Raw genomic sequence first — 25,207 nt, forward strand, 5'->3', positions numbered from 1 at the left:
CATTAAACGTTGTGGGGGGGTTAAATATAGAAAGTTCCTGGCTGCTGCTTGCTATGAATGTCCATACTGTTTTACTAGTAGTTGTATGTGCCTCACGGCTTCCGTCCGTATTCAATACAAAAGGCCAAATAATGGCCTTTTTTAATAATAAATGCATTCATGGCACCTGGGGAACAGCATATGGGGTGAAGTTGAACATTAATAAAACCCCAAGTGCATTGCGATGAATCTAGATTTCACCCCTCAATTGCATCCATACCCAGTGAATGAACCGATGGACTCTCATCGCACGCATGCACATCAATGTTTCGATAAATATCGATTATTTTCCACACCCTTAGTCTGCATGTGCAGAAGATATTTATTTATTGTCTTATTTACGTGTTAAATGGCTTATTTTCTCTGATTTTATCAACTATATTGGGTCAAGGTAACTATAGAGTTGCTATTTCATGTTCATGTTTCATGTTCATACAATATTCATATTTTAATATTAAAAAGCGTATGTAGAAGGACCTAAATGGTATTTCTATGCTTGGAAATATTTGATTTACAAATAAGGAATCCAACGTTGCATCACTGTATGTACAGAAAGTGGCGTATCTATAATTTTTTCAGTACGTGACCCAAAGTAGAAAAAGTTTGGACACCCTTGACTTATGTAAGGGAGACCTAAAGTATTGGGACAACAAGAGAAACTTGGCCAACTTTTATTTGTGGAGTAAAAGCATCCCAATCCATGTATCCATAAATGTCAGGTAGGCTATGTCCACACATCTGCAGGCAAAGTTTAAGAACCCCCCCTGTGGTCTTCTGCAGCTGAGATGTGCGTGGTCAAGTTGGACGGCGTTCCTCAGTTATGCCAAACAGACGAGATTGGCGAGCTTTGCGTGTGTACGGCAGCCACAGGGACGTCCTACTACGGCCTGACGGGAATGACCAAGAACAGCTTTGAGGTAGGAACGCCGGTCCTGGAAATGGAAATAGTCCATCCTGACTCACTGTGATGGCGTTTTCATGCTCCAGGTGGTTCCCGTGACCAACAGCGGCATTCCCGTCAGCGAGTTCCCCTTCACCAGGACAGGCCTGCTGGGCTTCATCAGCGCCTCGGGGCTCATCTATGTGGCGGGAAAGATGGAGGGTCTGATGGTGGTGGGGAGGCGCCACCATAACGCAGACGACATTGTTGCCACGGCGCTCGCTGTGGAGCCCATGAAGTTTGTCTACAGAGGAAGGTGAGCAACACAACCGTCATGCACTACCGCGTACCGCCTCCAGGGGTGAAACGCCGTAATAAACGATGGAGATAGTCTTACTGGCTGATAATTCTAAAACAGGATAGCCGTGTTCTCCATCGAGGTCCTCCATGATGAAAGGATTGTGGTGGTTGCCGAGCAGCGTCCTGATTCCACGGAGGAGGACAGCTTTCAGTGGATGAGCCGAGTCCTGCAGGTACACACACACACACACACACACACATCTTATCTCTTGATGTCCACCAACATTTGTTGTTGTTGTCTTGAACGTCCATACATGGCAAGAGATCTGCTGTCGGTTTGGAACTATTTTGGTGCTTCCCTGACTATAGTGAGACCATATGGTTGAATTTCAGTGATGACAAACATGGTTCCATAGTTATTGTGCTTAATTAAGTAAATAGTTTGGCTTCTCCAAACAATATACATCACTGACTCAATGATGCTCGAAAAACGTCTTTCATAAACTCATGCGAAGGCTAACACCCAAAAAAAACGTGTCTCACAAACTTGCGGTGCTTGACAAAGACTCAAGTTTCACTGACTCCTGAGTACTTGATGAAGACCCGCGTTCCACTGACTCGCGTGACTAAAATGCCTCGTCAAAAAAATCGACCTCACAAATGGCTGGGCTTGACTTTGTCTGACGTCGTATGAATGCTTGCTATTGGCTGTCCATTGTTGTGTATGTGATGAGGATGTTTTTCATTTTCCCACATTTCGTGTGGGGGGGGGATCACTCCTCTGATGGAGATACCTCAGCATACACCAACATACAACCTCATGTCAAATAATCCAAACTATACTTTGAACTGAGACAGGAGAGAGGTACATATTCTGTGAAATAAATGAGTTCCATGTGCTAATAGCTGCTAGCAATCCTAGCTGGCTGCTGAAGTGCAAAGCGGTTGCATAACGTCCAAACAAAAAGAGAAACCATACCAGTCCTGGACATTCGGGTCCAAAATCAGAAACCGAGCTGTTGGATGAGGAGGATTTGATGTTAGATGACGCCTGGGAGAATGTAAATGTGGGCCAGAACCATATGGACTTGGAGATGACAAACACTGGATGTTACATGGTGCCTTGAAGGACAAAATGAAGGAGCTCAGGAGGATTTGCAGCACAAATGAGGAAAGAAAAAAAAATTCCCTATAGAACTATATGCATTATTTTTGCATGTAAAACTATCATTATTCTCTATAAAATGTTTTTGTTTTAACATTTGTGGGGGTCTGGAACGAATTAATTGGATTTACACTATTTTCTACGGGAACATTTGATTTGGCTAGAGTCTGTTTTGGTTTGAGTCGGCCCTTTGGCACGCATTAATGATGTTAACCAAGGCGCCACTGTACTTGGAGCACCAATGGCAAAATATACTACATCTAGCTTGCTGGAGGACCAGTAGAGTACTTGAGTACTACTACTACTACTGTACTACTGTACTGTAGAGTACAGTACTTGTTGTCAAAGATATCAAGATCTGGATGAATAAACAGCAAATTTTGGTCTTTGGAATAAACTCCATGAGAGTTAAAATCAAGTCAATGTGAGTGTACATGCGTGACCATCCATTGACTCCACAGGAGTTAATAGAACTCTGCTTTTGGAGTTGATCTTTTACCCCCTATTCAGAGTTAAAACTCAACTCTTCTTGGTGTTAAAATACTACTCTTTAGAGAGTAAAAGGTTTCTTTATCCCCTTGCTGAAGGACACTCAAATGTGAAGATGACAAGAGTATAAGAAATATGTATTCAGATTAGTTACCACAAATCTTTAATAAATGCCTGTATAAATAATCCCTGGCTCAAGACCAAACATGACGTACAGTATAACTCTGCTTGCCACATGTAGTGAATGTAGTGAGTCACGTAGTGAGAGTCAGTCAGGTTGGAGCCATCACCAAACTCTGAAATACATATTGTACAATCAAATTAGTGTAGGAAAATACTTGTTGGGGCGGATTATTACCATACACACAAACTCTATTCTAGCACATCATCAGGAAAGATACAATTTCCTCAAAATATAAGTGACCTACCCTCATCAGTATAGATGAGTATAGATCTTTAACTGTTCTTCTTCAACTTGAGGAAAGACGTCCTCATCCACTTCTATGGCCTGGTGGTCTCTGACTTCCAGTGCTGTGCTCTATGGGATAGGAAACCTCTGCTCAACTGTCCCAAAACATTTATACAATTTATAAAATTACAGTTTAATATCTTCTTAATAGTTTTAATTACAGTTTTAAACACATAACTGCACTGAGAAAAGCTGAGAAGTATGCTTCTTCCAGTATGACATACTTCTTTCCCCCACATTGTACTTTTACTATCTTGAGCTAGGAATAAGGGAACGTACAGGTAATTTAGTGGAACAACTGATGACAGTGGGATTTTAACCTCGCATATATCACGGTGAAAAGCTGTTACTAACGTTGAATAGTAAAGTTACGTTGCTGCAGGCCTGCACTTGTCTGATTAGCTTAAACCACGTAGACTGAGTGACCTGCTACCCAGTCTCCGCTCTTTCACTGTTAAACACAGTCACTTTTTTACAACAAAACATTGTATGATAACGCATATCTAACTCTGACTTATAAAAAGTAAACTTTTTCGCATAACCACGTTGGCGCTACTTGGAATTGTTTCTTTCCTTACCGTTTTCGACAAGCAGACACAAATTGAAGAACAATAAACATTTTCAGGAACGGTGAATGATGAACAGAAAGGTGGTTAGCTAATGCTAAGTAGTTTTTATCAACAAACTGAGCAAAAATCAGTGAAGCAGGGTTCAAAAATCAACTCCAAGAAATGTCACTGCCTGGTAGTCGTCCTTAACAACATGCTAGTCAGGGTTCAAGAATCAACTCTTTCACTCTTTTTAATTTAACTCCAGATGTTTGTACTCTAGAAATGTGCTGTGATATGAGGTAATTATTAGATTAGATTAGATTAGATTAGATTATATTAGATTAGATTAGATTAGATTCCACTTTATTGTTATTGCTCATGTCACTGTACAGGGCAACAAAATGCAGTTAGCATCCAACCAGAAGTGCAAATGTATGAATACCTTATTAGTAAATAAATGAAGAAATAGAATAGAGCTGTAAATGGACAGATATATGTACAAACTATAACAGGCTATGACTATGGTACAGTGTGGATATATACAGGGATATAAATGACGTGAAGTATGGCTATTGCAGATGATACAGATTATAAACAGTATGCACAGTATGGATGTGACAATATATAATAACAGTAATATGTACAGTAGTGCAATGAAGTGACTATGATACAGTGTGTATATATACAGGGATATAAATGACTATAGTATGGCTATTGCAGATTATACAGATATACAATTATATAAAAAATATGAAACTCACCAAGCAGCAAAGAAACTCACAAAGAAAGAACCATGCAGGATTCCATTCAATTCCACGGGCCTGCTCAACAAGAAGTAGTTGGATTAGAAAGCCAATCTCCATCCAATGGCATTCACTGTCCAACATGAAGGACGGCAGGACAAGAGGACCTGGAAGGGGACATTTTAGCTGGAAATGGCATCAATGCGGACAACAACAAGGGAAAAGGAAAAAGAACGTTTTTGTTGACAAACAAACACTAAGACGTGTTCCTCGTGCAGGCAATAGATGGCATCCACCAAGTGGGCGTGTACTGTTTGGCCCTGGTTCCGTCCAACACGCTGCCAAAGACGCCGCTGGGGGGAATTCACCTGTCTGAGACCAAGCAGCTCTTCCTGGAGGGGGCCCTGCACCCCTGCAACGTCCTCATGTGTCCTCACACCTGCGTCACCAACCTGCCCAAACCTCGACAGAAACAACCAGGTGACCATCATGTGACCCCACCTTGTAGACGCTTGGACCGTCTTCATCGCCCTCCTCCTCCTCCTCCTCAGAGATTGGCCCCGCCTCTGTGATGGTGGGGAATCTGGTGTCTGGAAAGAGGATTGCTCAGGCCAGCGGGAGAGATTTGACTCAGGTTGAGGACAATGACCAGGCAAGGAAGGTGTGTGCGTGCGTGTGAATGCTCTTCATCTTCATCCTCTAATGTGTGCTTCCTGTTCCTGGCGTCCACCATGCCGTTGATTGATGGTTGTCATGACTTTGTAGAACACATTACTGCCACCTACTGGCCAGGAGGGCCGGTAGATGACATTAGATTCTAAGATAACTTAGGTGGAAACTAATTAAACAAACTAGTTGAAGTCACCATCATGTCGTCACCTCCATTTTGCCTCAATCAATAAATACCCACACTTAATAGTTTTGTGGTCCACACACATTGCAGTTCCTCTTCCTGTCTGAGGTTTTACAATGGAGAGCCCAGAGCACGCCAGAGCACATCCTCTACACGCTGCTCAACTCCAGGGTGAGTACACACGATGGACGAGGGAAGCGCTACATTTCCGCGACTATGAATGAGAGTGTGTATTGTATGTGTGTGTGTGTGTGTGTGTGTATGTGTGTGTGTGTGTGACGTGCAGGGTGCAACAGCCAGCTCAGTGACATGTCTGCAACTCCACAAGCGAGCAGAGAAGACAGCAGCAATGTTGGCTGAACGGGGACACCTGCAGGACGGAGATCACATTGCACTGGTCTACCCACCAGGTACACGTCCACACACACACACACACACACAGCAGTATCTTCCTCAGATACACACCTAGCTCATCTTCATCTTCCTGCAGGTATCGACCTTATCGTGGCTTTTTACGGCTGCTTGTATGCCGGCTGTGTGCCCGTTACAGTGCGACCTCCTCACCCTCAGAACATCTCCACCACGCTGCCTACTGTCAAGATGATTGTGGAGGTCAACACTCACATACTACTACTACTATTATTACATGACTACTATTATTATATGGTATAAGTAGTACTTTTATACACGCTATAGGACAGGTGGGCCCAAAGTGCAGCTCTTTTTTTATTGGGCCTCGGTACATTCTATCCATCATTTTCTATGCCGCTTACATACACGAGGGTCACGGGTATGCTGGCGCCTATCCCAGCTGTCTTGGGGTGAGAGGCGGGGTCCACCCTGGGCTGGTGGCCAGCCAATCACAGGGCACATATAGACAAACAACCATTCCTGTCCACATACATACATTAAATGCATGTGGAAACCTTCCGCTCTGTTTAGCGACACAACGTGTGTATTTATGGTCATCTGCAGCGTTTGGGGCCCTGTGTTGGCTCGGGGGCCCTCGGCATTCGCCTAGTTCACCTACAGCAAGAAGCGGCCCTGCATACACTAGACACAGAGACGCCATCATTGATAGATACATCTGTTGGTGCGTGGTGTTGTGTTCACATCACCTGTTAGAGCGTCCCTTTGTATCCTTGTGTTGTTTTCCAGGTGAGTCGTTCGGCGTGCGTGATGACTACCCAGGTCATCTCCAAGCTGCTCAGGTCAAAAGAAGCGTCGGCTGCCGTGGATGTGCGCACGTGGCCACCCATCCTGGACACAGGTACATGCGAACATGCTAGCATGTGACAATAACAACAGCCTGCAAACGGGGGGGGGGGGGGGGGGGGGGGGTACTGTGAAGCTTTGTACTTAGGGCACTGCAACAGTTCACATAAAATACATGATGTTACAGTATTGTACTTCCACCTAAAAGCAAAGCCATCCCAGCCAGGGTCTTACATGAGATGAGCAAGTGATGATGGAGTGTGACGAGAAGTGGAAAATGCCCAACTTTGGTATTAAATGGGCTGAGTACTCATGCAAGGACTACTGTGACTTGTATGTGTGTGCAAACAGTGGCTGTTCATATTTCATATTGCATTTGATATCTCTTTAAAAGAGACCTACCTTCGTTGAACAAGCTAGCCCGGCTTTACGCTCAAACATCTCGCTAACCTGCTAAACACGCTTCACAGTTTACCCTTTATGTCATATTTTTGTTGTGTTCTTGTTTTTTAGACGAGTTGCCAAAGAAGAAAGCTCCTGTGCTTTTTAAACCCTCCAACCCTGACATGCTGGCGTACCTGGACTTTAGCGTGTCCACCACTGGCATGCTCGCTGGAGTCAAAGTAAACACACACATTACACACTATACATGGACGCTTCAGTTTGCACCAAAACAACATGAAGATGCCAACATGTGACGCTCATACAATACATGTAAACAAAGCACTAAGATGCTAACATGTGACACTCATACAGTACGTGCAAACAAAGCACTAAGATGCTAACATGTGACGCTCATACAGTACATGTAAACAAATCACTAACATGCTAACATGACGCTCATACAGTACATGTAAACAAAGCACTAAGATGCTAGCATGTGACGCTCATATAGTACATGTAAACAAAGCACTAACATGCTAACATGTGACGCTCATACAGTCCATGTAAACAAAGCACTAAGATGCTAACGTGACTCTTCATCACGTGTATGTGTGTGTAGATGTCTCATACAGCCACTAGCGCCTTCTGTCGATCCATCAAGCTTCAGTGTGAGCTGTACCCGTCCAGAGAGGTGGCCATCTGCCTCGATCCGTATTGTGGTCTGGGCTTTGTCCTCTGGTGCCTTTGCAGGTGTGTTGGTGATACACAGAATCCTGTGTGTCTCATCGTATCACAAAGTAATGTGTGTGTGTGTGTGTGTGTGTGTGCAGTGTGTACTCGGGCCATCAGTCCATCCTGATCCCGCCATCTGAGCTGGAGGTCAACCCGTCCTTGTGGCTGTGGGCTGTCAGTCACCACAAAGTGCGGGACACGTTCTGCTCGTACAGCGTCATGGAGCTGTGCACCAAAGGTCTGGGTGTGCAGACGGACGCCCTGAAGGTAAAGACCACGCTCCCCTTCCCACGCCGCACCCACACAACCATCAACACCTCGCCTTGTCCTCTCTCACCAAGTCTCGGGGCTTGGACTTGTCCCGCGTGAGGACCTGCGTGGTGGTTGCTGAGGAACGACCCAGGACCTCTTTGACGCAGTCTTTCTCCAAGCTCTTCAAGGACCTGGGACTCCACCACCGAGCCGTTAGCACGTCCTTTGGCTGCAGGGTCAACCTGGCCGTCTGCCTGCAGGTACCACCTTTGACCTTTGGATCACATGCGATTTCACAGGAAGTCAGTGTAACGTCATCCTTTCTCGTTGACATTCATTTCACACTTGGCTCCGCCTTCTTTACCTTCGTAACCATGACAACATCTCCTGTAATTATGACAAGCTCGCAGACATTTGTCTCCGCCCCTTTAATCATCATCACTCCGCCCCTTTTCTTGTTTCTGTTACCTTGACATCTTGGCCCCACCCACTTCATCATCAGTAACCATGGCAACAAAACTCGCCTCCGCCTACTTTTCTACTTTTTAATTTGTAACTGTGATGTCATATCCATGTGTAACCATGGTAACCAAGCCACCCTTCATCATCGGTAACCATGGCAACAAACCCTCATCCTTGTTTAGTGTGTAACCACAGCAACATATCTCACGGTTCCTCCTTGCTCCTCCTCTCTGTGCTGCCGCAGCTACACAGGCTGGGACAGTCGGCCAATCAGGTAGGGATTTGCCATTAAGCTCCGCCCTCTCCCACCTCAAACCCCTCCCACCAACATCTAAGCTGACTACAAGTCTTGAAGTCATCCAGCAGTAAAAAAAAAGTGCTCTGTCATGGGCGGGGCTTAGTGGCTACAGCAGAGGGGTCAGGGGAGGAGTCCCCTTCATGACGCCATGATGATGCCTTCACTGCCACTGCTGCGTTTGCGTGTCAACACGTTGCCAGCAAGCAACACAAACACAACAAGCGTTAAGTTGAAATGAAACTTTAAAAAGCGATTGTGTTCCTCAGGGAACGTCTGGTCCTGACCCGACCACCGTCTTTGTTGACATGAGAGCGCTGCGTCACGACAGGTGAGCTAACACAGCAAGCTAACGTTTGCTAAGTGAGAGGCTGTGACTGGTCGTTGTTTTAGGGTGCGGCTCGTGGAGAGGGGGTCACCTCACAGTCTGCCCCTGATGGAGTCTGGCAAGGTGAGTGTGTTGTTCCCACAATGCTGGACAGGAAGTAAGAATGAACTTGTTTCCCTAAGTAGATCCTTCCCGGTGTTCGCATCATCATTGCCAACCCGGAGACCAAGGGACCAATGGGAGAGTCTCACCTGGGAGAGGTAAGTCTCGTACGTCAGCCATGTTGTAGGACCAGGTGTGTGTTGAACGTGAAACATGAATCTCGTGCGTAGATTTGGGTGCAGAGCGGACACAACGCCAGCGGCTACTTCAGCGTCTATGGCGACGAGGCGCTGCATTCGGACCACTTCAACTCCCGCCTCAGCTTTGGAGACACACAAACCGTGTGGGCTCGAACGGGCTACTTGGGCTTCCTACGCAGGACCGAGCTCACCGACGCCAGCGGAGGTGGGGAACCACTTTGTCCTCTTTTATTTTGTTGGCCAGTTCAAGTGACTTCCTGTTTGCGTTCAGAGCGTCACGATGCTCTGTACGTGGTGGGCGCCTTGGAGGAGGCCATGGAGCTGAGGGGGATGAGGTACCACCCCATCGACATCGAGACCTCCGTCATCAGGGCGCACAAGAGCATCACCGAGTGGTGAGACGCCACATGACATGATGGCACACATGCCTGCTGTTGCTTTGTTTGGCCACTAGAGGTCGCTAAACTACACAGTACAGTGCAAACAAACTAGGTTGTTGCTTGCTATCGTGTGCAAAAACCGAGGCAGCATTTTTGACAAAAAACAATTCATACGAATACAGAATTCGCCGTACAAAAAAAACATGTTTGACTGCACGCCCGATGGTGAAGGGGAACAAGAGCCCCTGATTTCCCGGATAATTTCTCTTACTTGTTGACGGGTATGCCCAGAACTTTGACACCAAGGCTATGTCTCAAATAGAACACTTCACCAAATTCCACGTGGAACATAAGAGAAACAGCAAAGTGGATGCTAGCATGCTAACCGGCGAGCGTGTTTGCGTTGCAGCGCCGTGTTCACGTGGACCAACCTGCTGGTGGTGGTGGTGGAGCTGGATGGCTCTGAGCACGAGGCTCTGGACCTGGTACCGCTGGTGACCAACGTGGTCCTGGAGGAGCACTACCTGATTGTGGGCGTGGTGGTGGTGGTGGACGTCGGCGTCATCCCCATCAACTCCCGCGGCGAGAAGCAGCGCATGCACCTGCGTGACGGCTTCCTGGCCGACCAGCTGGACCCCATCTACGTGGCCTACAACATGTAGAGCCCCCATTACACCCCCGGGGGGGGGGGGTCCGGAGTGGCATCAGAAGGACTGTGGATGTTTTTAGGAAGAAGCAGATAGTTTTGAGGAAGTTGTAAAAAGGCTTTGAAGCCCTGAATGGCGTCCGTCCAGGCTGGTTTCCTTTTGCACTTTGAGGCCACTCTGCTTACCAAAAAGGTGACAGCAAGTTGATGCTTCTAATGTTTAACGTCCCAAATGATTTGTCATTTCTGCTTCAAGTCAGCTCCAAAAGCTGTCTGCTGTTTCACACACACACACACACACACACATTTTGTAGCCTCAACAACAGAAAGATGTTTTGATACCAGTCCTTTGCTTACTTTTTTTTACCTGATACACCTTAGCTCATTTGCATAACTGACCAGCCGCAGCCTTGGACATATCATGTAAGTATGTATAAAAACCACAAGTCATTTAATTTATTTTGTCTCTTTTGCAAGTCAGCCACGACACTTTGAAGAATGTTTCATGTAACAAAAAACCAAAACAATCATCTTTATTATGGAAAGTATAGCATTTGATTAGTTTACACTCAATCCTCCAAAGTCCTTTGTCCTTTTTTCAACATTCAGTATTTGTGACATTCAGTCACTTGCTGACCTCTAGTGGTCCAAGTTGACAACACGTCCAAGTTAATAATACAAATCCTCAAGCACCTCCTGCTGGCAAATGTGCGGCTTTGTAACGTCACAAAATCCAACTCTGTCAGGAGTACATAGGGTCTTCAGAGGTTGTGAATGTTCTCATTTCAACAAAAATATATTTTGGAAAAAGAAAAAGCACTTTGCTCAATTTTTGTTTTTAAATTGTCTTTTTGGACTTTTCATGTCTGTTTTGACAATAAAAATCAAACATGTTGCCTTAAATGTTGCATGTTTGCTATTTGGAGAGAAAAAATAGGAGAACAGCGGCTCCATAAGAAACTTGCTGATTTATGGTTAAAAAAAATCATTAAAAAATAGTCCGTTTTTCCCTGCAGAAAAAGCCTTTCTGCCACGGAAAGTAAAGTTACTTTTATCATACAAAACACACACACAAAACATGGATGTGCCACTTTTTATGCTTCCATACGTTCACACTAAGTCTGGTTTATGCTGCAGAGAATTGAAGCGACGAGTGAGACTTGTTGATACATTTATTTCCTCCATGTTAGCACATAGAATAGATTATATACATATTGCTAGCTAGAGCAACAACAAGTTTTGGACAGAATATGTGATGAGTAACGTTTGAGTTCATTATGAGCTACAAAGGCAGTTCAAAGTCTTACTTTGCAACATGATCCATTCTGCTTCACCATACAAAAAAGACAAAAATCACATGGTGCTCATATTGCATAAGTCTTCAGCCAAACAAAGGACAAGAAGGCCAGGATGCGGCGAGAAAGGCGGCGTCACACATGCACGTGCACACTGGAATGACACGGGTGGAAGAAGACCTCCTGGTTCAAAGTTCAAAGTGGAGACATGAAACCGAGAGGAGAGCAGCAGGTCGTCATGGCAACAAGGGAGGCCCATATGAAGCACGTGTGAAGTCATTTACAAAGTACGTATGTGAAGCAGGACACTATTTACATGTAGTGCAACCGCCGTGAAGACACAAGACGCCCAAATGGCCACTTCAGTCCTCAAAGTCTGATTTAAAAGTTGACAACTCCTCTTCCGGGAACCCAACACGAGCGGAAAACGGGAAAACGAACTTGACAGTTACCGTAAGTCCTCTAATAGCAACTCCCCTCCTTTCCAATTTGTCTTAGTTGATCAGGACAGCTTTTACTGCGCTTTCAAAACCTTTGACATGCAGCTACACTTCCTGCACATATTTCACAATAAAAGCAGACTTTGAAGTTAACAGTGTGGCCACTATTAGAAAAGTTACTGTAAATACGTTGAAAAAAAATACATGTGCTATTGTCCTCCACTCAGCCTGGCGTCATCAAGAAGGGGGTACGGGGGCGGAAGAGAGGTTTAGGGCGTCACCTGGTGGCGCCAAGGAGGAACAAGAGTTGTCATTTGGTTTACCTTTAAAAAAGATGATTATCTTATTGTGGTGTCACAATGGGGCCACATGACAATCCAAAGTCATTAGAAAAGTGTTGTCAGGCCTTCTAGCAATGTTGTGCACGCCGCAGACAACGTGCACAATAAAGTGAAATCATAATAGAATCAAAGATTTGCTTAGCGACCCTGTCCCCCAATAAATGATCAGGTTTGAACATTTTCAAAAGGTGCTGCCACCCGCGTCGGCCACAAATTGTCTTTTTAAAAAAATTAAAACTAATAATAAAAAGGTTAATGCTGCACGCTTAAATAACATTCTGTGCCACTCCAGGAGGAAAGAACTGTGACACAAAGAACTACGTTTAAAAAAGAAGGAGCTGGAAAAATCACGTTAAATAAAAAAAATATGAACATGTTTCAAAAGTGGGAGCCACAAAGGAAGGCCAGTGTGGTTCAAGTGTTGCACACACGACTGACAACAGGATGGGGCGGGGCTAACAGCCAATGGTGGGCGGGTCAGTTCATCTCTTCCTGCGACAGGTGCGCTTGTGGTCAGCATGCCAGTGCTCCTGCTGACACTTGATGGAGCAGTAGGAGGTGTTCCAGCAGCAGTGGTACATGGCCTCCTCCTCGCAGTTGTAACACTGACGCACACACACACACACACACACATGTAAATAAGATGGGCAGGGGACAGTGGAAGGGGCGGGGCGGGGTACTCACCCACTGCTTCTTCTTGGTCTGCGAGATGAGTTGTTTGTGTTGGCTCACAAGCTTCTTGACCTCCTCCACCAGCTCCTCTTTGCACTTGTCCTTCACCTGCTTGCACTTCCTGTCCATCTCCGCCTGAGCCCCGCCAACCGCCTTGCTCACCGCCTGCCGCTTCTCCTCCTCCATCTCCGCACGCAACTTTGCCAACCCAAGAAGAAGGTTAAAAGATTGTCCACTTGAACGTTTGATCAAGCTGAAGAGTCACCTTCTCCAGAGCTTCCCGGACCACTCGCTCCGTCTCCCTCTTGTTGTCGGCCTTCATCATCTCCAAGACCTTGGTGTACTTCTCATGGCACATGTTCTGGCAGGCGCCGTCGGAGGCGGTCTGCGTGCCGCGGTGCAGCGTGCGAGGCGACCCCCCGCTGGTCTTCCTGGTCTGCGTGGACACCGACAGCTTCTCGGGCTGCGGCGGCGCCGACGACACGGGGATCTCCTGACTGGAGCTCACCGCCTCCATCTCAGGCTCTGGGTCCTGATAGAGAGAGAGGGTGGGGGTGGGGTCAGAGAAATGCTGATGGATGTGCTCATTCAAAGGAGACCACTGATGATGATGATGATTATTATTATTATGATGTCAAGAAGCAAACATACGCTGGCTTCTTCTTTGAGCTCCACCTGCTGAGCTCGGCGACTTTTCTTGGCTTTTGGCTCCTGGCTGCTTTTCATCTGGCAGGAGACAACATGTGCTTGTGTGGGTTCATTATGGTGCTCAACATCTGGATACAACCAATGTCGTAATGTCTGTACGTCACATGATCATTTCTTCACTAAGCAAACATGGCGAGCGTCCCCACTGACCTGTCGGACCAGCTCATTGCTGGTGGATGAGATGCTGGACTCGGCCTCGTCGTTCCGCTCCGGCTGCTCCGTCCTCCCGCTGTCGCTGTCGTCCTGCGACGCCTTCCGCTGGCTCTGCTGGCCGCTGTCCTCCAGCTTGGTTTTCCAGAAGCGGCCCTCCTTCAGGAAGCGCTGGTAGACCTCCAGCTCCTCGCAGGCCTTCTTCCAGCCGCTGCTTCGCTTCACCTGGAGCTGCTGCACGCTCACCTTGATGTCCTGGATGTTGTCTGAGGGGATCCATGCCCTGGAGACCACCAGGACATGCTTTTACAAGTCCACTGTCATGAGACACTTTCACTAGGTGATGCCTTAAATACAGAGGAACCTCAGGTTTGGGGATGAAGCCGTTCTAAAAGGTTTGTCTCAAAGCATCAAAGCTGAATTGGCTCCCGTCAAATATACAGCTGCCTGGTCTTCACAGACTTGTGCGCCCCACAATATGTCATGACATGTTCAGTGCAGCTTATTTTTATATTATATATTTTATATAATATATAATACAGTAAACCTTGGATATATCGGACTCGGATATATCGGAAATTCGCCCACAACGGACAGATAAAAAAGAACCGATTTTTCTGTAATGCATTTCCAATAAAAATTCATTGCATATATCGGATTTTTTATAACGGATTTCGCCTATTTCGGACAAAATCTCCAGCCCCGTTCCAACGCATTTCCATTAAATTTCCCTCGCATATATCGGGTGGCCGCATCGTGGCGCTCCGATTCGCCGAATCGTGACAGGCCGCTATACAACGTCATTTGCAGCGTTTGCAGCGTTGCCTGCGCGTCCAGGTACATTGGAAACATAGTCAAGGAAGTGCCTTTTTATAACGGATAAAATACGATTTACGCATATACCGGATATAAATCCGATATATGCGTAAAACGGACATTTTCCGGTATACGCATATAACGGATTTCGCTTATATCGGACAAAACCAGTGGGAACAATTGAATCCGATATATCCGAGGTTTACTGTACGTTTTTCTCTCTATATTTAGTCTTTAGTATATTTAGCCTTAAAAACTGGTCCATCTTATACACCGGAAATTACGATACATCCATTCTCGTCTTTGGCTGTGGTAAGCTATGGAGCATGCGTGACAATCGTTTCGCCGGCAACCCAGGCGCTCACGTAACCAGTTGCTAGGGTTGCGTTAGCCAGTGCATGTCGTTGGAATTGATGAATTCATCTAACCTAATCTTTACCAATGATTCTTAGGAGGCTACCTCCGATGGAGCCGAATCGCTGGCTGGTCAAACCGGATATCTGGTCACATTGGTTTATTATTCACAACCCTAGTGTTCTGTGTGAAAAGCAAGTGAAGACATGCAAACCTCTGGTGTTGGTGCCCAAAGAAGCGCACGTCCACCTGGTTGTCTTCTCTCTGCAGGACTTTGGCGGGCCAATAGCCAAAGCCCTTCATCTTGGCCCAGACCAGGTCATGACTTGGACTCTATAGGACCACAGACACCAAAGACTCAGTTGACATTTCAATCAGATGAGATTCAGATATAAGAGTACAAGTTTGAGTAGTTGTATTTACACAGGGGTAACAGAACCAGTTGTCAGGGCGGGCGTTGGACAGGTAGAAACAGTTCTTACACAGCAGCAACTCGTTCAGCTGAAAGAAGCATGAGCTAAATGAGCCTGCTGAGGTACATGTGAAGTCATCATTGTTCTTCTTATGATTGACATGTTGGTGAGAAGTGTACCTCATGACAGGTGTCGCTAAAGAGCAGTCGTGCAATCTCAGCCTGGTCGCTGTGAACTTTGCACACAAGAGACAGATCATTCATATCACTGGTGCACAATAACAAAAAGACATTTATTTGACGGAATAAAGCTGACGTGATGTATGGAGAACACACCTCCATACAAGATGGCCGTGTTGTGAACAATCAGTTGGGCATCGGCTTTGAACTCCTCAAAGTTCTTGTATTTACCCTCAGATAGATTCTGGAGACAAAGAAGTTAAGTTAAGAAGGCATTAGTCTTGTCACAAGATCAAATTATTATTTTAATAATGATTGTGCTCCAAAGTATCGTCGATATTCAATAATATCCAACATTTTTTTCCATTCATTTTAGTCATTAGAGATGTCATTCACATTTGAACCACTAGTGTACCATGTACCGACATTCGCTCAACAAATATGCGGCCCCACACTGGCCTAGTGGTTAGCATATAGGCCAGTCAGGAGATCAGGAAGACCTGGGTTCGATTCTCCACTTGGGCATGTCTGTGTGGCGTTTGCATGTCATCCACATTCCAAAAACATGCATGACATGGACAGACTAATGTGAGGTATGAATGGGATTGTTTGTATATATGTGCCCTGTGATTGGCTGGCGTCCAGTCCAGGATGTACCCCGCCTCTGTGGCATTCACCTTAAGTGTAGCCTTTCATGCTATCCTTGCTGGCTCAGTGAATACAAGGAGCAAGGAGTCAAGGAGCTCAGGGAGCTGGTTAAGTGCAGCTAGGGTAGAACTTGTAGCCCCGCCTCCACAATGAGGCTGAATGAGATGAGAGCTCACTCTCTCCGTTCATTCCACTTATAGAAATAATGCGCACAGACAGATGCATACATGCATATCAATTTATCAAGGATATAATTATCAACGTGTTTTTTATGTTCTCAATCGCTTGATAAGCCGATTTATCCATCGTCTAAACAGGCCTACATGGCTTCAACGGGACACACAGTGCATGCTACCTCCTGGATGTTGGAGACATCCAGCGCAGAGTGGATCAGTCGTCTATACATGGGATGCTTGGTGTCCTTGCCCTTCTTGTTCAGGTCGACGGCCTGGGAGGATAAAGAATAGATCAGGACTTAGATTGGACACATTAAAGAATAGATCAGGACTTAGATTAGACACGTTCATTTAAGAGCGACTCATAAAGAGACTTTTGGGGATTCTGACATGAAGGCATGTTTCGCTCTTCTCAGCAAGCAGCTGCTGCTGTGGGCCCTTTCCCCATCTATAAATATGTACATCTTGTTTGGGACAATGTGAAAATGACAACAGCAGGAAGTTGTTTTCTTTCCGTGTTCCATGTTGACATGTTTCGCAAATTCTGAAATAAAAAAGAAGAAGACTATGTGGTTCTTCTCACCCTCTCCTTCATTCGCTGGACGATGAAGCGCAGATATTTGCACATCTCCTGTTTATTCAGGTTCTTCTTTTTACTCCCCTGTGGACGCATTACAACATTTTTTTGGATATGACTAAACGCAACGCCAGCCACGCTCGTATGGAACAGGCTCGAACCCACCCTGCAGACCACACACTGCCAATGAGAGCCAGCGTCTCGAGGCCTGCCCTCCTCCGACAGACACTTGAGGTGGAACACTCGAAAGCAGTTGTCGCACGGCAGCACGTCACCCGGCAGGTGACACTGGAAGCAGTACCAGTCGTGGCTCTCCGCCTCCCACTCCTGTGGAGGACACACAGCAGAGCAGATGTTTGCGTGACCCCCCTCCCCAACCTGACAAACACAGCAGGGGAGGAAGAGAAGAAAAAACACCAAATCATCTTTAGTTTAAAGAACGTTGGGAAGAAAATATTTCATAGGCTATTATTACTACAGACTGTAAAAATAACATGCAATGCAAACATGTCCTGCAGCAAGCTCCTCTATCTGGACCACAAACATTCACGTTTCTTTTTCATTCTATTTAATGAATGGATATTTTACAAATGTGTTGGGCCAAGAAAAAAAAAAGGGGGGGGGGGGGGGGGGGTCGCAGGTCCAATCCTCCCACGCACAATCTGGACTGAGGAGGCGGGCAACAGATGATGACTGTGGTAAAAGTCGCACCAAGCTTCCTCTTGATGGGAGCTCTTGTTGAACATCTAAGCTCGACTTAAAGAAGACTGCACTTCCAGCAATGGAAGGCTGCCACTAATTTACATTTCATGGTAAATGATAGGAGAAGAATATTCAAACTTTAGATCAATGAGGAGTTCTCTCGACATGCTCCTTGGGGACTGTGGGATTGACTTACTACTTGGAGTCAACTGTGATCAAGAGCCAGGACGAAAACAACAAAAAAGCATCCTATAGCCAACAAGAAGACTTGTTGGAGGCATTGAGAAGCTCTGCTGTGTAGCGTCAAGCCTGGACGCGCTCCGAGCCAAGTCGATTCATTGGCTGGGTGGTGACACAACAACTCCAGATTGTTACCTCCTGGCTCCTCACACACCCTGAGACTCCTCATGCATATATCATCATCATATATCAATGTGTCATGAACATCTGCTCTCATACTGCCTTCTCTGCACGGCCCGTTGAACACAGAAGCATTGGGTCTTCTTCATGTGTTTCATCTCTTGTGGAGAATGTGGTTGAGAGACGAGGCGACAAGAGGGTCTTTGAATGTGACGCAAGTGTCAGACAAAACCTCCCCTCTCCAGTAATGAGTCATAAAAGTAGATTTACAACACTGAAAGAGACGGACTACCCATTCAGAAATGGATGGCAATGTTTGGGTGAAGACTAAGTAGAAAGAGAAGTGTTGGTGCAGTGAAGCAGGAAGGTGTTCATTTATTACTGTCAAAGCACATCAACATGTCAACTGTTCAGGCATGCATCATTTGAAGTTGCCGTCCGTTTGGACACACACACACACACACACACACACACACACACACACACACACACACACACACATAAATGAACAGTTATTGCTTCAAAGACGCTGCAAAAGTTAGATTCAATCCAAATCTGACTGGAGGCACGGGTTTTCCAAGTCTTTTCCGAGTCTAATTTAAATGTCATGAGCGGCAGGGTGGGCACACTAAGGTTGTCTGTTTGAAGAGTAAATATTCCCCAGGTCAGCACAAGGACACAGCACTCACCAGCTGGATTGAATCCACCTGCAGGGGGGGGGGGGGGGGCGTGAGGGGCTGACCTGAGTTTAGGCAGTGATCTCGCACAAACATTCACACAGTGACTGCCACTCGGTGACAAACAGTGGCAGGTAGAAAGAAAACCACACGACCACACACCCGTGGCTGCCACTCTCACTCCCCACTTTTAGTAACCCAACAACAGGAAGAGGAAAGGACACAGGCATGCAAGACAGAAGTGGAGAACACAGTAGAACCAAGTACTTCTGAGAACTTGTGAAGATGCTACCAAGGCACAGATATGGCTAAGCTACAACGTGTCTCTTTAAAGGCCCGTTTCCACCAAGCAGTACACTTCCACTTGGGAATGCAATAAGCACAGCGGTGTGAAATGGTGTTTGTTCCCTTCCTGATTTCCTTTTGCACGTTTGTCACACTTAAATGTTTCAGATCAACCTAATTCAAATATCAGTCAATGACAACACAAATTAACACAAAATACAGGTTTTAAATTAAAATTTTATTATTAAGGGATAAGGGATTAAGGGATTTTTTCACAGTTTCCTCCATTGTTGTTCTTTCTTTACTTACACCGGGGTTGTCCAAAGCTTTGCATGTGCCAGTTAGAAAATGTGTTTGCTATACACATTATACACAAATGTGTTTGCTCCTGCATGGCGGGCTCTAGATTCAGAAAACATGTAAACACGCTAAAACCAACCCATGTAGATATGCTAATTAGTCATAAATCAGTGTTTCCCATACGGTCACACTACAAATCTGTTTGGACAGTGACAAACAGATTTGGTGCAACCTGTTTCGCCCTTGCTCAAACACTCTAGGGCACACCTGGTCCAGAGAATAAGAAGACATAGCAGGAGAGACAAGTGTTGTCAACTTTGTGACTCTGTTGCCATATTTAGTGAGTAATCTGATACCTACATAACCTTTCTCAAAAAAAGCAAACAAATCTGGAGAGACTTTTAGCGACTCAGACAAAAAAAAAAAGCTAACCTGACCTAAAAGCACTCACAACTGGCTCTGTCTTGGTTTAGAACATTAAAGCCAGAAGAAAAAATACTTTGCAGCTACGCTGTGTCTGTACTTTTTTCTCACTCTTTGCTAATGCGCCTCCTACCAGACAAAGATTGCCGTCCTGTGGGATTCATATATTCATTCATTCATTCATTCATTTTCTACCGCTTATCCTCACGAGGGTTGCGGGGGGTGCTGGAGCCTATCCCAGCTGTCTTCGGGCGAGAGGCGGGGTACACACTGGACTGGTGGCCAGCCAATCAAGGCCACATATAGACAAACAACCATTCACACTCATATTCATACCTATGGACAATTTGGAGTTGCCAATTAACCTAGCATGTTTTTGGAATGTGGGAGGAAACCGGAGTACCCGGAGAAAACCCACGCATGCACGGGGAGAACATGCAAACTCCACACAGAGATGGCCGAATGGAATGGAATGGAATGGAATTGAACTCGGTTCTCCTAGCTGTGCGGTCTGCGCGCTAACCACTCATGTGCCATGCAGCCCATCATATATTAAATAATATTAAAAGAAAAAACAGCCTGCATGTCAGCTTTTAAGTGCAGGCCAATAACAAAAAACAATCTGCAGGATTCAAATGGCCCCCAGGCCTCACTTTCGACTCCCCTGTGGCCATGCTATGTCGTCACTATGCTACTGACCTTGTGGATTCTGCCTACACACACACACACACACACACACAAGACACATCAGCATTTACAACTGGACTCGACCGCTTAGTGGAAACGTGGCTTAGGACACACTTAAAGCAGACTGGATTTCAACTTGCACTTTTTTTTAAACCTCTAAAAGCTTTGTTCTCCAAATAGAGGCCCGTCTGTGCGTGAGTAGTGAGCATGTATTTCATCAAGATCCTGATCACTTCAATAGGAAAGGTGCAGCGCAGTGACGGACCTTATACTGTCATATCTCATCACAACAGGTTGCCATTATTGGGCTTATGTAGGCCCTTCATTGCTAAAAGGAAGTGAAATTTCAAAGCAAATTGAATAATTTAAACTGGTATAAAATGTCTTCTCATTCCAATGGAAGAAAATGCCAATTCAAGTTCTGGTGTAGACTTTTTATTTGCCAGACAGGTACACCTGTCTTTCATTTCCAATTCTAATTTCATCCAAAATCCAACAAGCGCTCCATTTAGTGAAAAATACTTAAGTGTTCTTGTTTTATCACATGGAGAGCATGGCTCAGAATGCAACCAGCGTGAGGACCTTCCGTCAAATCCATGACTGCGCTGCGTGCAGCAGAACAAACTTCTCCCTTGGAGATGTTAGTTGAAAGGGGACAGGTCAAATGACGAACAGTAATGATGCAACTTACCTTGCTTCCCTCTGCTTGAGGCTCCTGTGGTGGCAATGATTCAGAGAACAGTCAACTTTTAATGTGTGATGTTAACACCGCAAGAGTGGGGTCACACGGGTGACGTGTTTATCCACATATGCGGTGTGTTTCAGGTGGTAAAAAGAAGTACACAAATTGGAAATTGGAGCAGCCTTTGTGTGATGTTATGACATCGTTGGCCTTCAAATGCAGCCTCCAAAGAATGCTGTCGTCATGTGCGATACATCTAAGATGTAGTTTTATCGCTTACAGTAGTGGAAAGTTTGGGGATCTGCCGACATTATTGAGAGTGACAGTGGACTCACCATCTCGTCACCAGGCAGCCAGTAGCCCTCCTGCTCGATGCCAGCCTTGGAGCCCTTGCAGCCCACAGTCAGTGTTTCCACCACCAGGCCGTCCTTCACGGCCAAGCTCAGCTGTCTGGCCGTCTCCTTGGGGTGCATGCTGAACACACGGCTCAGGTACCTGGCGGGAAAAACATACACTGATGAACGTGTTGGTGTAGATTAGAGTTTAAGAAAGACAAATATAAACAGGCCGTCTCAGATTGTGTGACTGGACCATTAACTTAATTCTTAGATCAGTTCCTGTTGCTGGTCACCTTCCCCTGACTAAAAGAGTTAATCATTCTCCTCCTGCCTCCTCTTCACCACAAAGAACGTCTGCTGGAATTAAGCAGCAGCAAGACAGTGGTGGGTGGGGTTTGGGTGGCAGGGTTGCTTAACATTGCCATGACAACAGCCTCTACTCTCTTCTCTGCTCTGTTCTGTTTGAACGTGCTAAGTGATTCATCTGGTCAGGAATGATTGCAAAGAGATCGCCAGTGTGCAGAAATCATATTCAGTGCCAGCATAAGCACATGTAATTTGGATTCTTTTCAAGACGACAGGCAGCGTGCATAGATCATATTCAGTGCCGGCATTTGCACACACAATTTAGATTCTTTTCAAGATGACGGGCAGGTTTCAGCCTCTCCTCAATAAAGACAACTTGTGTTTTTATGGCTCCACCCGAGTGAACAACAGGTCTTAAGCATCATGGTGTCACTCTTTTGTTGACTGAGCTCAACATAATTGATGAATCCATGTCTTTGGGAACACAAACAACTTATAAACAGCAATGAAAACGAGCATCCGATAGCTTGTAGCGTGGTCATTTGAAATGTCGGGTGTCACACAACAAAGTCAGACTTGTGTGCAGTAGTGAAAGTGTGTTAGTGCATGAAGATGTGTGCTACACTCAGGTCACATCAGGTGTAATCACTGAATAATGGGCTCTCAATGTGAAGCACTGTGGGTGTCACAAAATGGCGCTTAATTAATTCAGTAAATTACTAATTATCATCATTGCTGACATCACATGTCAACAAGACAATTAGCTACAACAGAGAAGCGGAAATGCTCATCTTGTGTTTAAGTGATGTCTGCACCCATCGTGGAAGCCTGGAAGGTCCACCTACTTGGAGATACGGTCCATGTTGGCGATTTGCTTCTGGTTGCGGATGACCTCGATGGCAGCCCACACGTACTGGACCACTTTGGGGTCCGCCTGTCTCTTCTTGGCCACACGTGACATTACTTCCTTATTCATCTCAACTGTGGGGAGCAGGTGGGAAAAAATGAGTGCTCAGTTTAGCGAGCAACAAATAATTTACTTTCTCCATACACACAAATTTAAAAGATATGTTTGATACCAACCCTGCTTCACTTCCTTCAATGTGACTTCAAACATTGCCAGTTACTATGATGGCCACAGTTGGACCCTCAAACAGTATTTCCATGTAGTATACAAGATAGTGATGGAGTTGTGGTGATGTACGCTACACAAATGTCACAGAAAATCAAACACATAGAGCTTCAAAGCCTCTAAACAGGAGTGGAGTTCATGATTCTGAAAATCCTCAAAAAAAATTTGAATCCAATTTCATGTGGCCCTCGTCTGGAGCAAGCGTGAACGTGTCGCTTTCATAAACACAGCCAACAGCAAGAAGCAGAATGATGCTTGGAGCGTACTTTTTATGTGCTGGAAAATGCATTGATCCAAAACAACTGTGAACTAATAAAGACACTGAGAGGGTCTGTTCATGTTTTTCCAGAGAGAAGTGCATGGCATTTAAGAAAAATGAACCACACTGGGTTAAAGCGGGTAAGTCTTGTTGTGAGGGAAGAGGCTAGAATCAAAACAAGCACAGTAAAAACTGCTCAAAAATGTCTGTTTCATATTATAGCTGAGCTGTCATGTAATATTTGATGTAAGCATTTGAATAAGTGGAAACTTTCTTAGGGATGAATATAAAATCAACAAGAATGATAATGTACCATCCAGGAAGTTATGTGTGATGTTAAAAGTTATGTGTGTTGTCTGGTTGTGAAGGTCAGGCCGAGTGCTTGTGTGTCTGTGGCGACGATGTTTGCCGATATTCTTGAAGCTACAATTGCTGATATTCCTTTAGCATAGTAGAGCAACAAACGTCTGGTATCACAATTGTATCTGTATCAGCAGACATCCAAATTCTGGTGTCGTGGTTGCAGTGTGCAGTGATGTACACTTACAGTTTGACGCTCTCATTTTCAAACACAGTTCTTAATAGATGATCTAACCAATCAGCGGGTGCACTGAAGACATTATAGGTCTTATGCCATTGTCATTTCTCATCTTAATCAGACACTTGTTTTGATATTTTGGACAATGGATTAATTGGACCCACTATCCACCTGTCCCAGCGAAATGAAGTCATCAAAATATGACAGAGAGCAGTGGTGTGATGCAGTGCAGGTTAAGATTGGAGGACAAGGACTAGCTGTGGCTGGGATGCTGTCGGGGGTGTTGCTGGAATATATCACCAGGAAGCTCACACTACATGTTGGTGGTCTCCAATCAATTAAGCAGCATGTGGCACTAATTAAGCAGCAGACAGACGGGATGAACACACACAGAAGTATTCCCTAGAAGACGCTAATGAAGCAGACATCATTCCTCAGGCTGTCACTCACGCATGACACCTCACTTGACCTGCTGACTGCTCTTTCGTAACCAGCGGAATGTTCTTGTACAAGGAGTAACTGTTAGGTGTTTAATGTGTTGTTGCGCCCTAAATGCAGTGAATGTGTCCACAAAGAGATGGCCGTGGTAGGCCACGAACACTGGCATTTACACACAAGCTGTAGCTAGGAGCTAGCATGCTAATTGACGTACAATACAAAGCTTGACAAAGAGCGAGTTAGCTTCTCCAGCAGATGTCAAACAAACTGAAATGACTTCAACTGCCGGTTAAACAGCAACGACATGTCAATCCAACCTTTTTTGAGATTTTCTGGCGACATACAAAGAGAGATTGGAGTTCATTTAGTTAGCCATGCTAAAAATTGTGACGTTGCTCCGTCTAGCTAGCCAACTTTACATTCTAGCCAGTTTACAAAGCGACATAAACGTTCAATTACGTCGTTAATTGTGTGTGGGTTTTTGGCACTGTCGAATCTTGACGCGACGTGAACAAATAGTGATTTGTCTCTGCAAGCACCAGGTTTGTTTTGAAGGGCGCCATGTTGGCGGTTCTCCATAACCCGATAGTAGCTGCAGCTAACCGCTAATATCTCTGGACGGACTAGTCGCTTTACAGCCGAATAAAGCCACGACTCACCTCCAGCACGGTGTCGCTAACACACAACGATGAACACAGTCCACGAGGAACGAGCGCAAGACAGTTTACATCCGTGTCGGCCGGGCTGGGGTGGGCGAGGCTGCGGGCGGCGGTGTGTATCCAGCCGGCCACAGTGGAGGAGCTCTGGGCTGAGAGGTAAACAGAGC

At 45.5% G+C, this 25,207-nt stretch overlaps 2 protein-coding genes and 1 long non-coding RNA gene across 12 annotated transcripts in view; 1 reads left to right on the forward strand and 2 right to left on the reverse strand.

The window, feature by feature from the left end:
- The window catches only part of LOC131138112 (disco-interacting protein 2 homolog C), a 51,258-nt gene extending 39,855 nt beyond the window's left edge, over window positions 1–11,403 (forward strand). For 2 of the 9 annotated variants that reach the window (XM_058086946.1, XM_058087278.1), the window contains 19 exons: window positions 820–956; window positions 1,027–1,235; window positions 1,338–1,452; window positions 4,915–5,116; window positions 5,188–5,297; window positions 5,580–5,660; window positions 5,776–5,899; window positions 5,980–6,101; window positions 6,648–6,759; window positions 7,218–7,327; window positions 7,708–7,838; window positions 7,919–8,087; window positions 8,162–8,332; window positions 9,099–9,160; window positions 9,223–9,280; window positions 9,343–9,417; window positions 9,490–9,664; window positions 9,731–9,854; window positions 10,249–11,402. In XM_058086946.1, the coding sequence (XP_057942929.1) occupies window positions 820–956; window positions 1,027–1,235; window positions 1,338–1,452; window positions 4,915–5,116; window positions 5,188–5,297; window positions 5,580–5,660; window positions 5,776–5,899; window positions 5,980–6,101; window positions 6,648–6,759; window positions 7,218–7,327; window positions 7,708–7,838; window positions 7,919–8,087; window positions 8,162–8,332; window positions 9,099–9,160; window positions 9,223–9,280; window positions 9,343–9,417; window positions 9,490–9,664; window positions 9,731–9,854; window positions 10,249–10,501 (2,540 nt within the window). In that variant the 3' untranslated portion in view covers window positions 10,502–11,402. Of the gene's footprint in view, window positions 1–819; window positions 957–1,026; window positions 1,236–1,337; window positions 1,453–4,914; window positions 5,117–5,187; window positions 5,298–5,579; window positions 5,661–5,775; window positions 5,900–5,979; window positions 6,102–6,647; window positions 6,760–7,217; window positions 7,328–7,707; window positions 7,839–7,918; window positions 8,088–8,161; window positions 8,333–8,778; window positions 8,809–9,098; window positions 9,161–9,222; window positions 9,281–9,342; window positions 9,418–9,489; window positions 9,665–9,730; window positions 9,855–10,248 lie in introns of all 9 variants that reach the window. The other 7 variants (XM_058086871.1, XM_058086793.1, XM_058087117.1 and 4 more) reach the window with 7 other exon arrangements.
- Window positions 3,046–4,221, reverse strand: LOC131138682 (uncharacterized). The gene is made up of 3 exons (XR_009132126.1): window positions 3,921–4,221; window positions 3,302–3,411; window positions 3,046–3,169 (listed from the first exon to the last, which is right to left on the reverse strand). It is a non-coding gene; the product is annotated as an uncharacterized LOC131138682 (long non-coding RNA).
- A 1,510-nt stretch (window positions 11,404–12,913) lies between the features above and the next one.
- zmynd11 (zinc finger, MYND-type containing 11) lies at window positions 12,914–25,207 on the reverse strand. 2 transcript variants are annotated; one of them, XM_058087649.1, is made up of 16 exons: window positions 25,041–25,207; window positions 22,860–22,995; window positions 21,706–21,865; window positions 21,380–21,403; window positions 17,420–17,581; window positions 17,261–17,338; window positions 16,857–16,949; window positions 16,010–16,097; window positions 15,854–15,909; window positions 15,685–15,762; window positions 15,476–15,594; window positions 14,092–14,374; window positions 13,885–13,959; window positions 13,499–13,765; window positions 13,246–13,431; window positions 12,914–13,166 (listed from the first exon to the last, which is right to left on the reverse strand). In XM_058087649.1, the coding sequence occupies exons 2-16, from the start codon at window positions 22,988–22,990 to the stop codon at window positions 13,044–13,046; spliced, it is 1,923 nt and encodes a 640-aa protein (XP_057943632.1). In that variant the 5' UTR covers window positions 22,991–22,995; window positions 25,041–25,207; the 3' UTR covers window positions 12,914–13,043. The 2 variants fall into 2 exon arrangements, with proteins under 2 accessions (XP_057943632.1, XP_057943548.1); XM_058087565.1 differs by having other exon boundaries at window positions 17,420–17,632.

The sequence above is a fragment of the Doryrhamphus excisus genome, chromosome 1 (genome assembly GCF_030265055.1).
Source record: "Doryrhamphus excisus isolate RoL2022-K1 chromosome 1, RoL_Dexc_1.0, whole genome shotgun sequence".
Classification (NCBI taxonomy): domain Eukaryota; kingdom Metazoa; phylum Chordata; class Actinopteri; order Syngnathiformes; family Syngnathidae; genus Doryrhamphus; species Doryrhamphus excisus.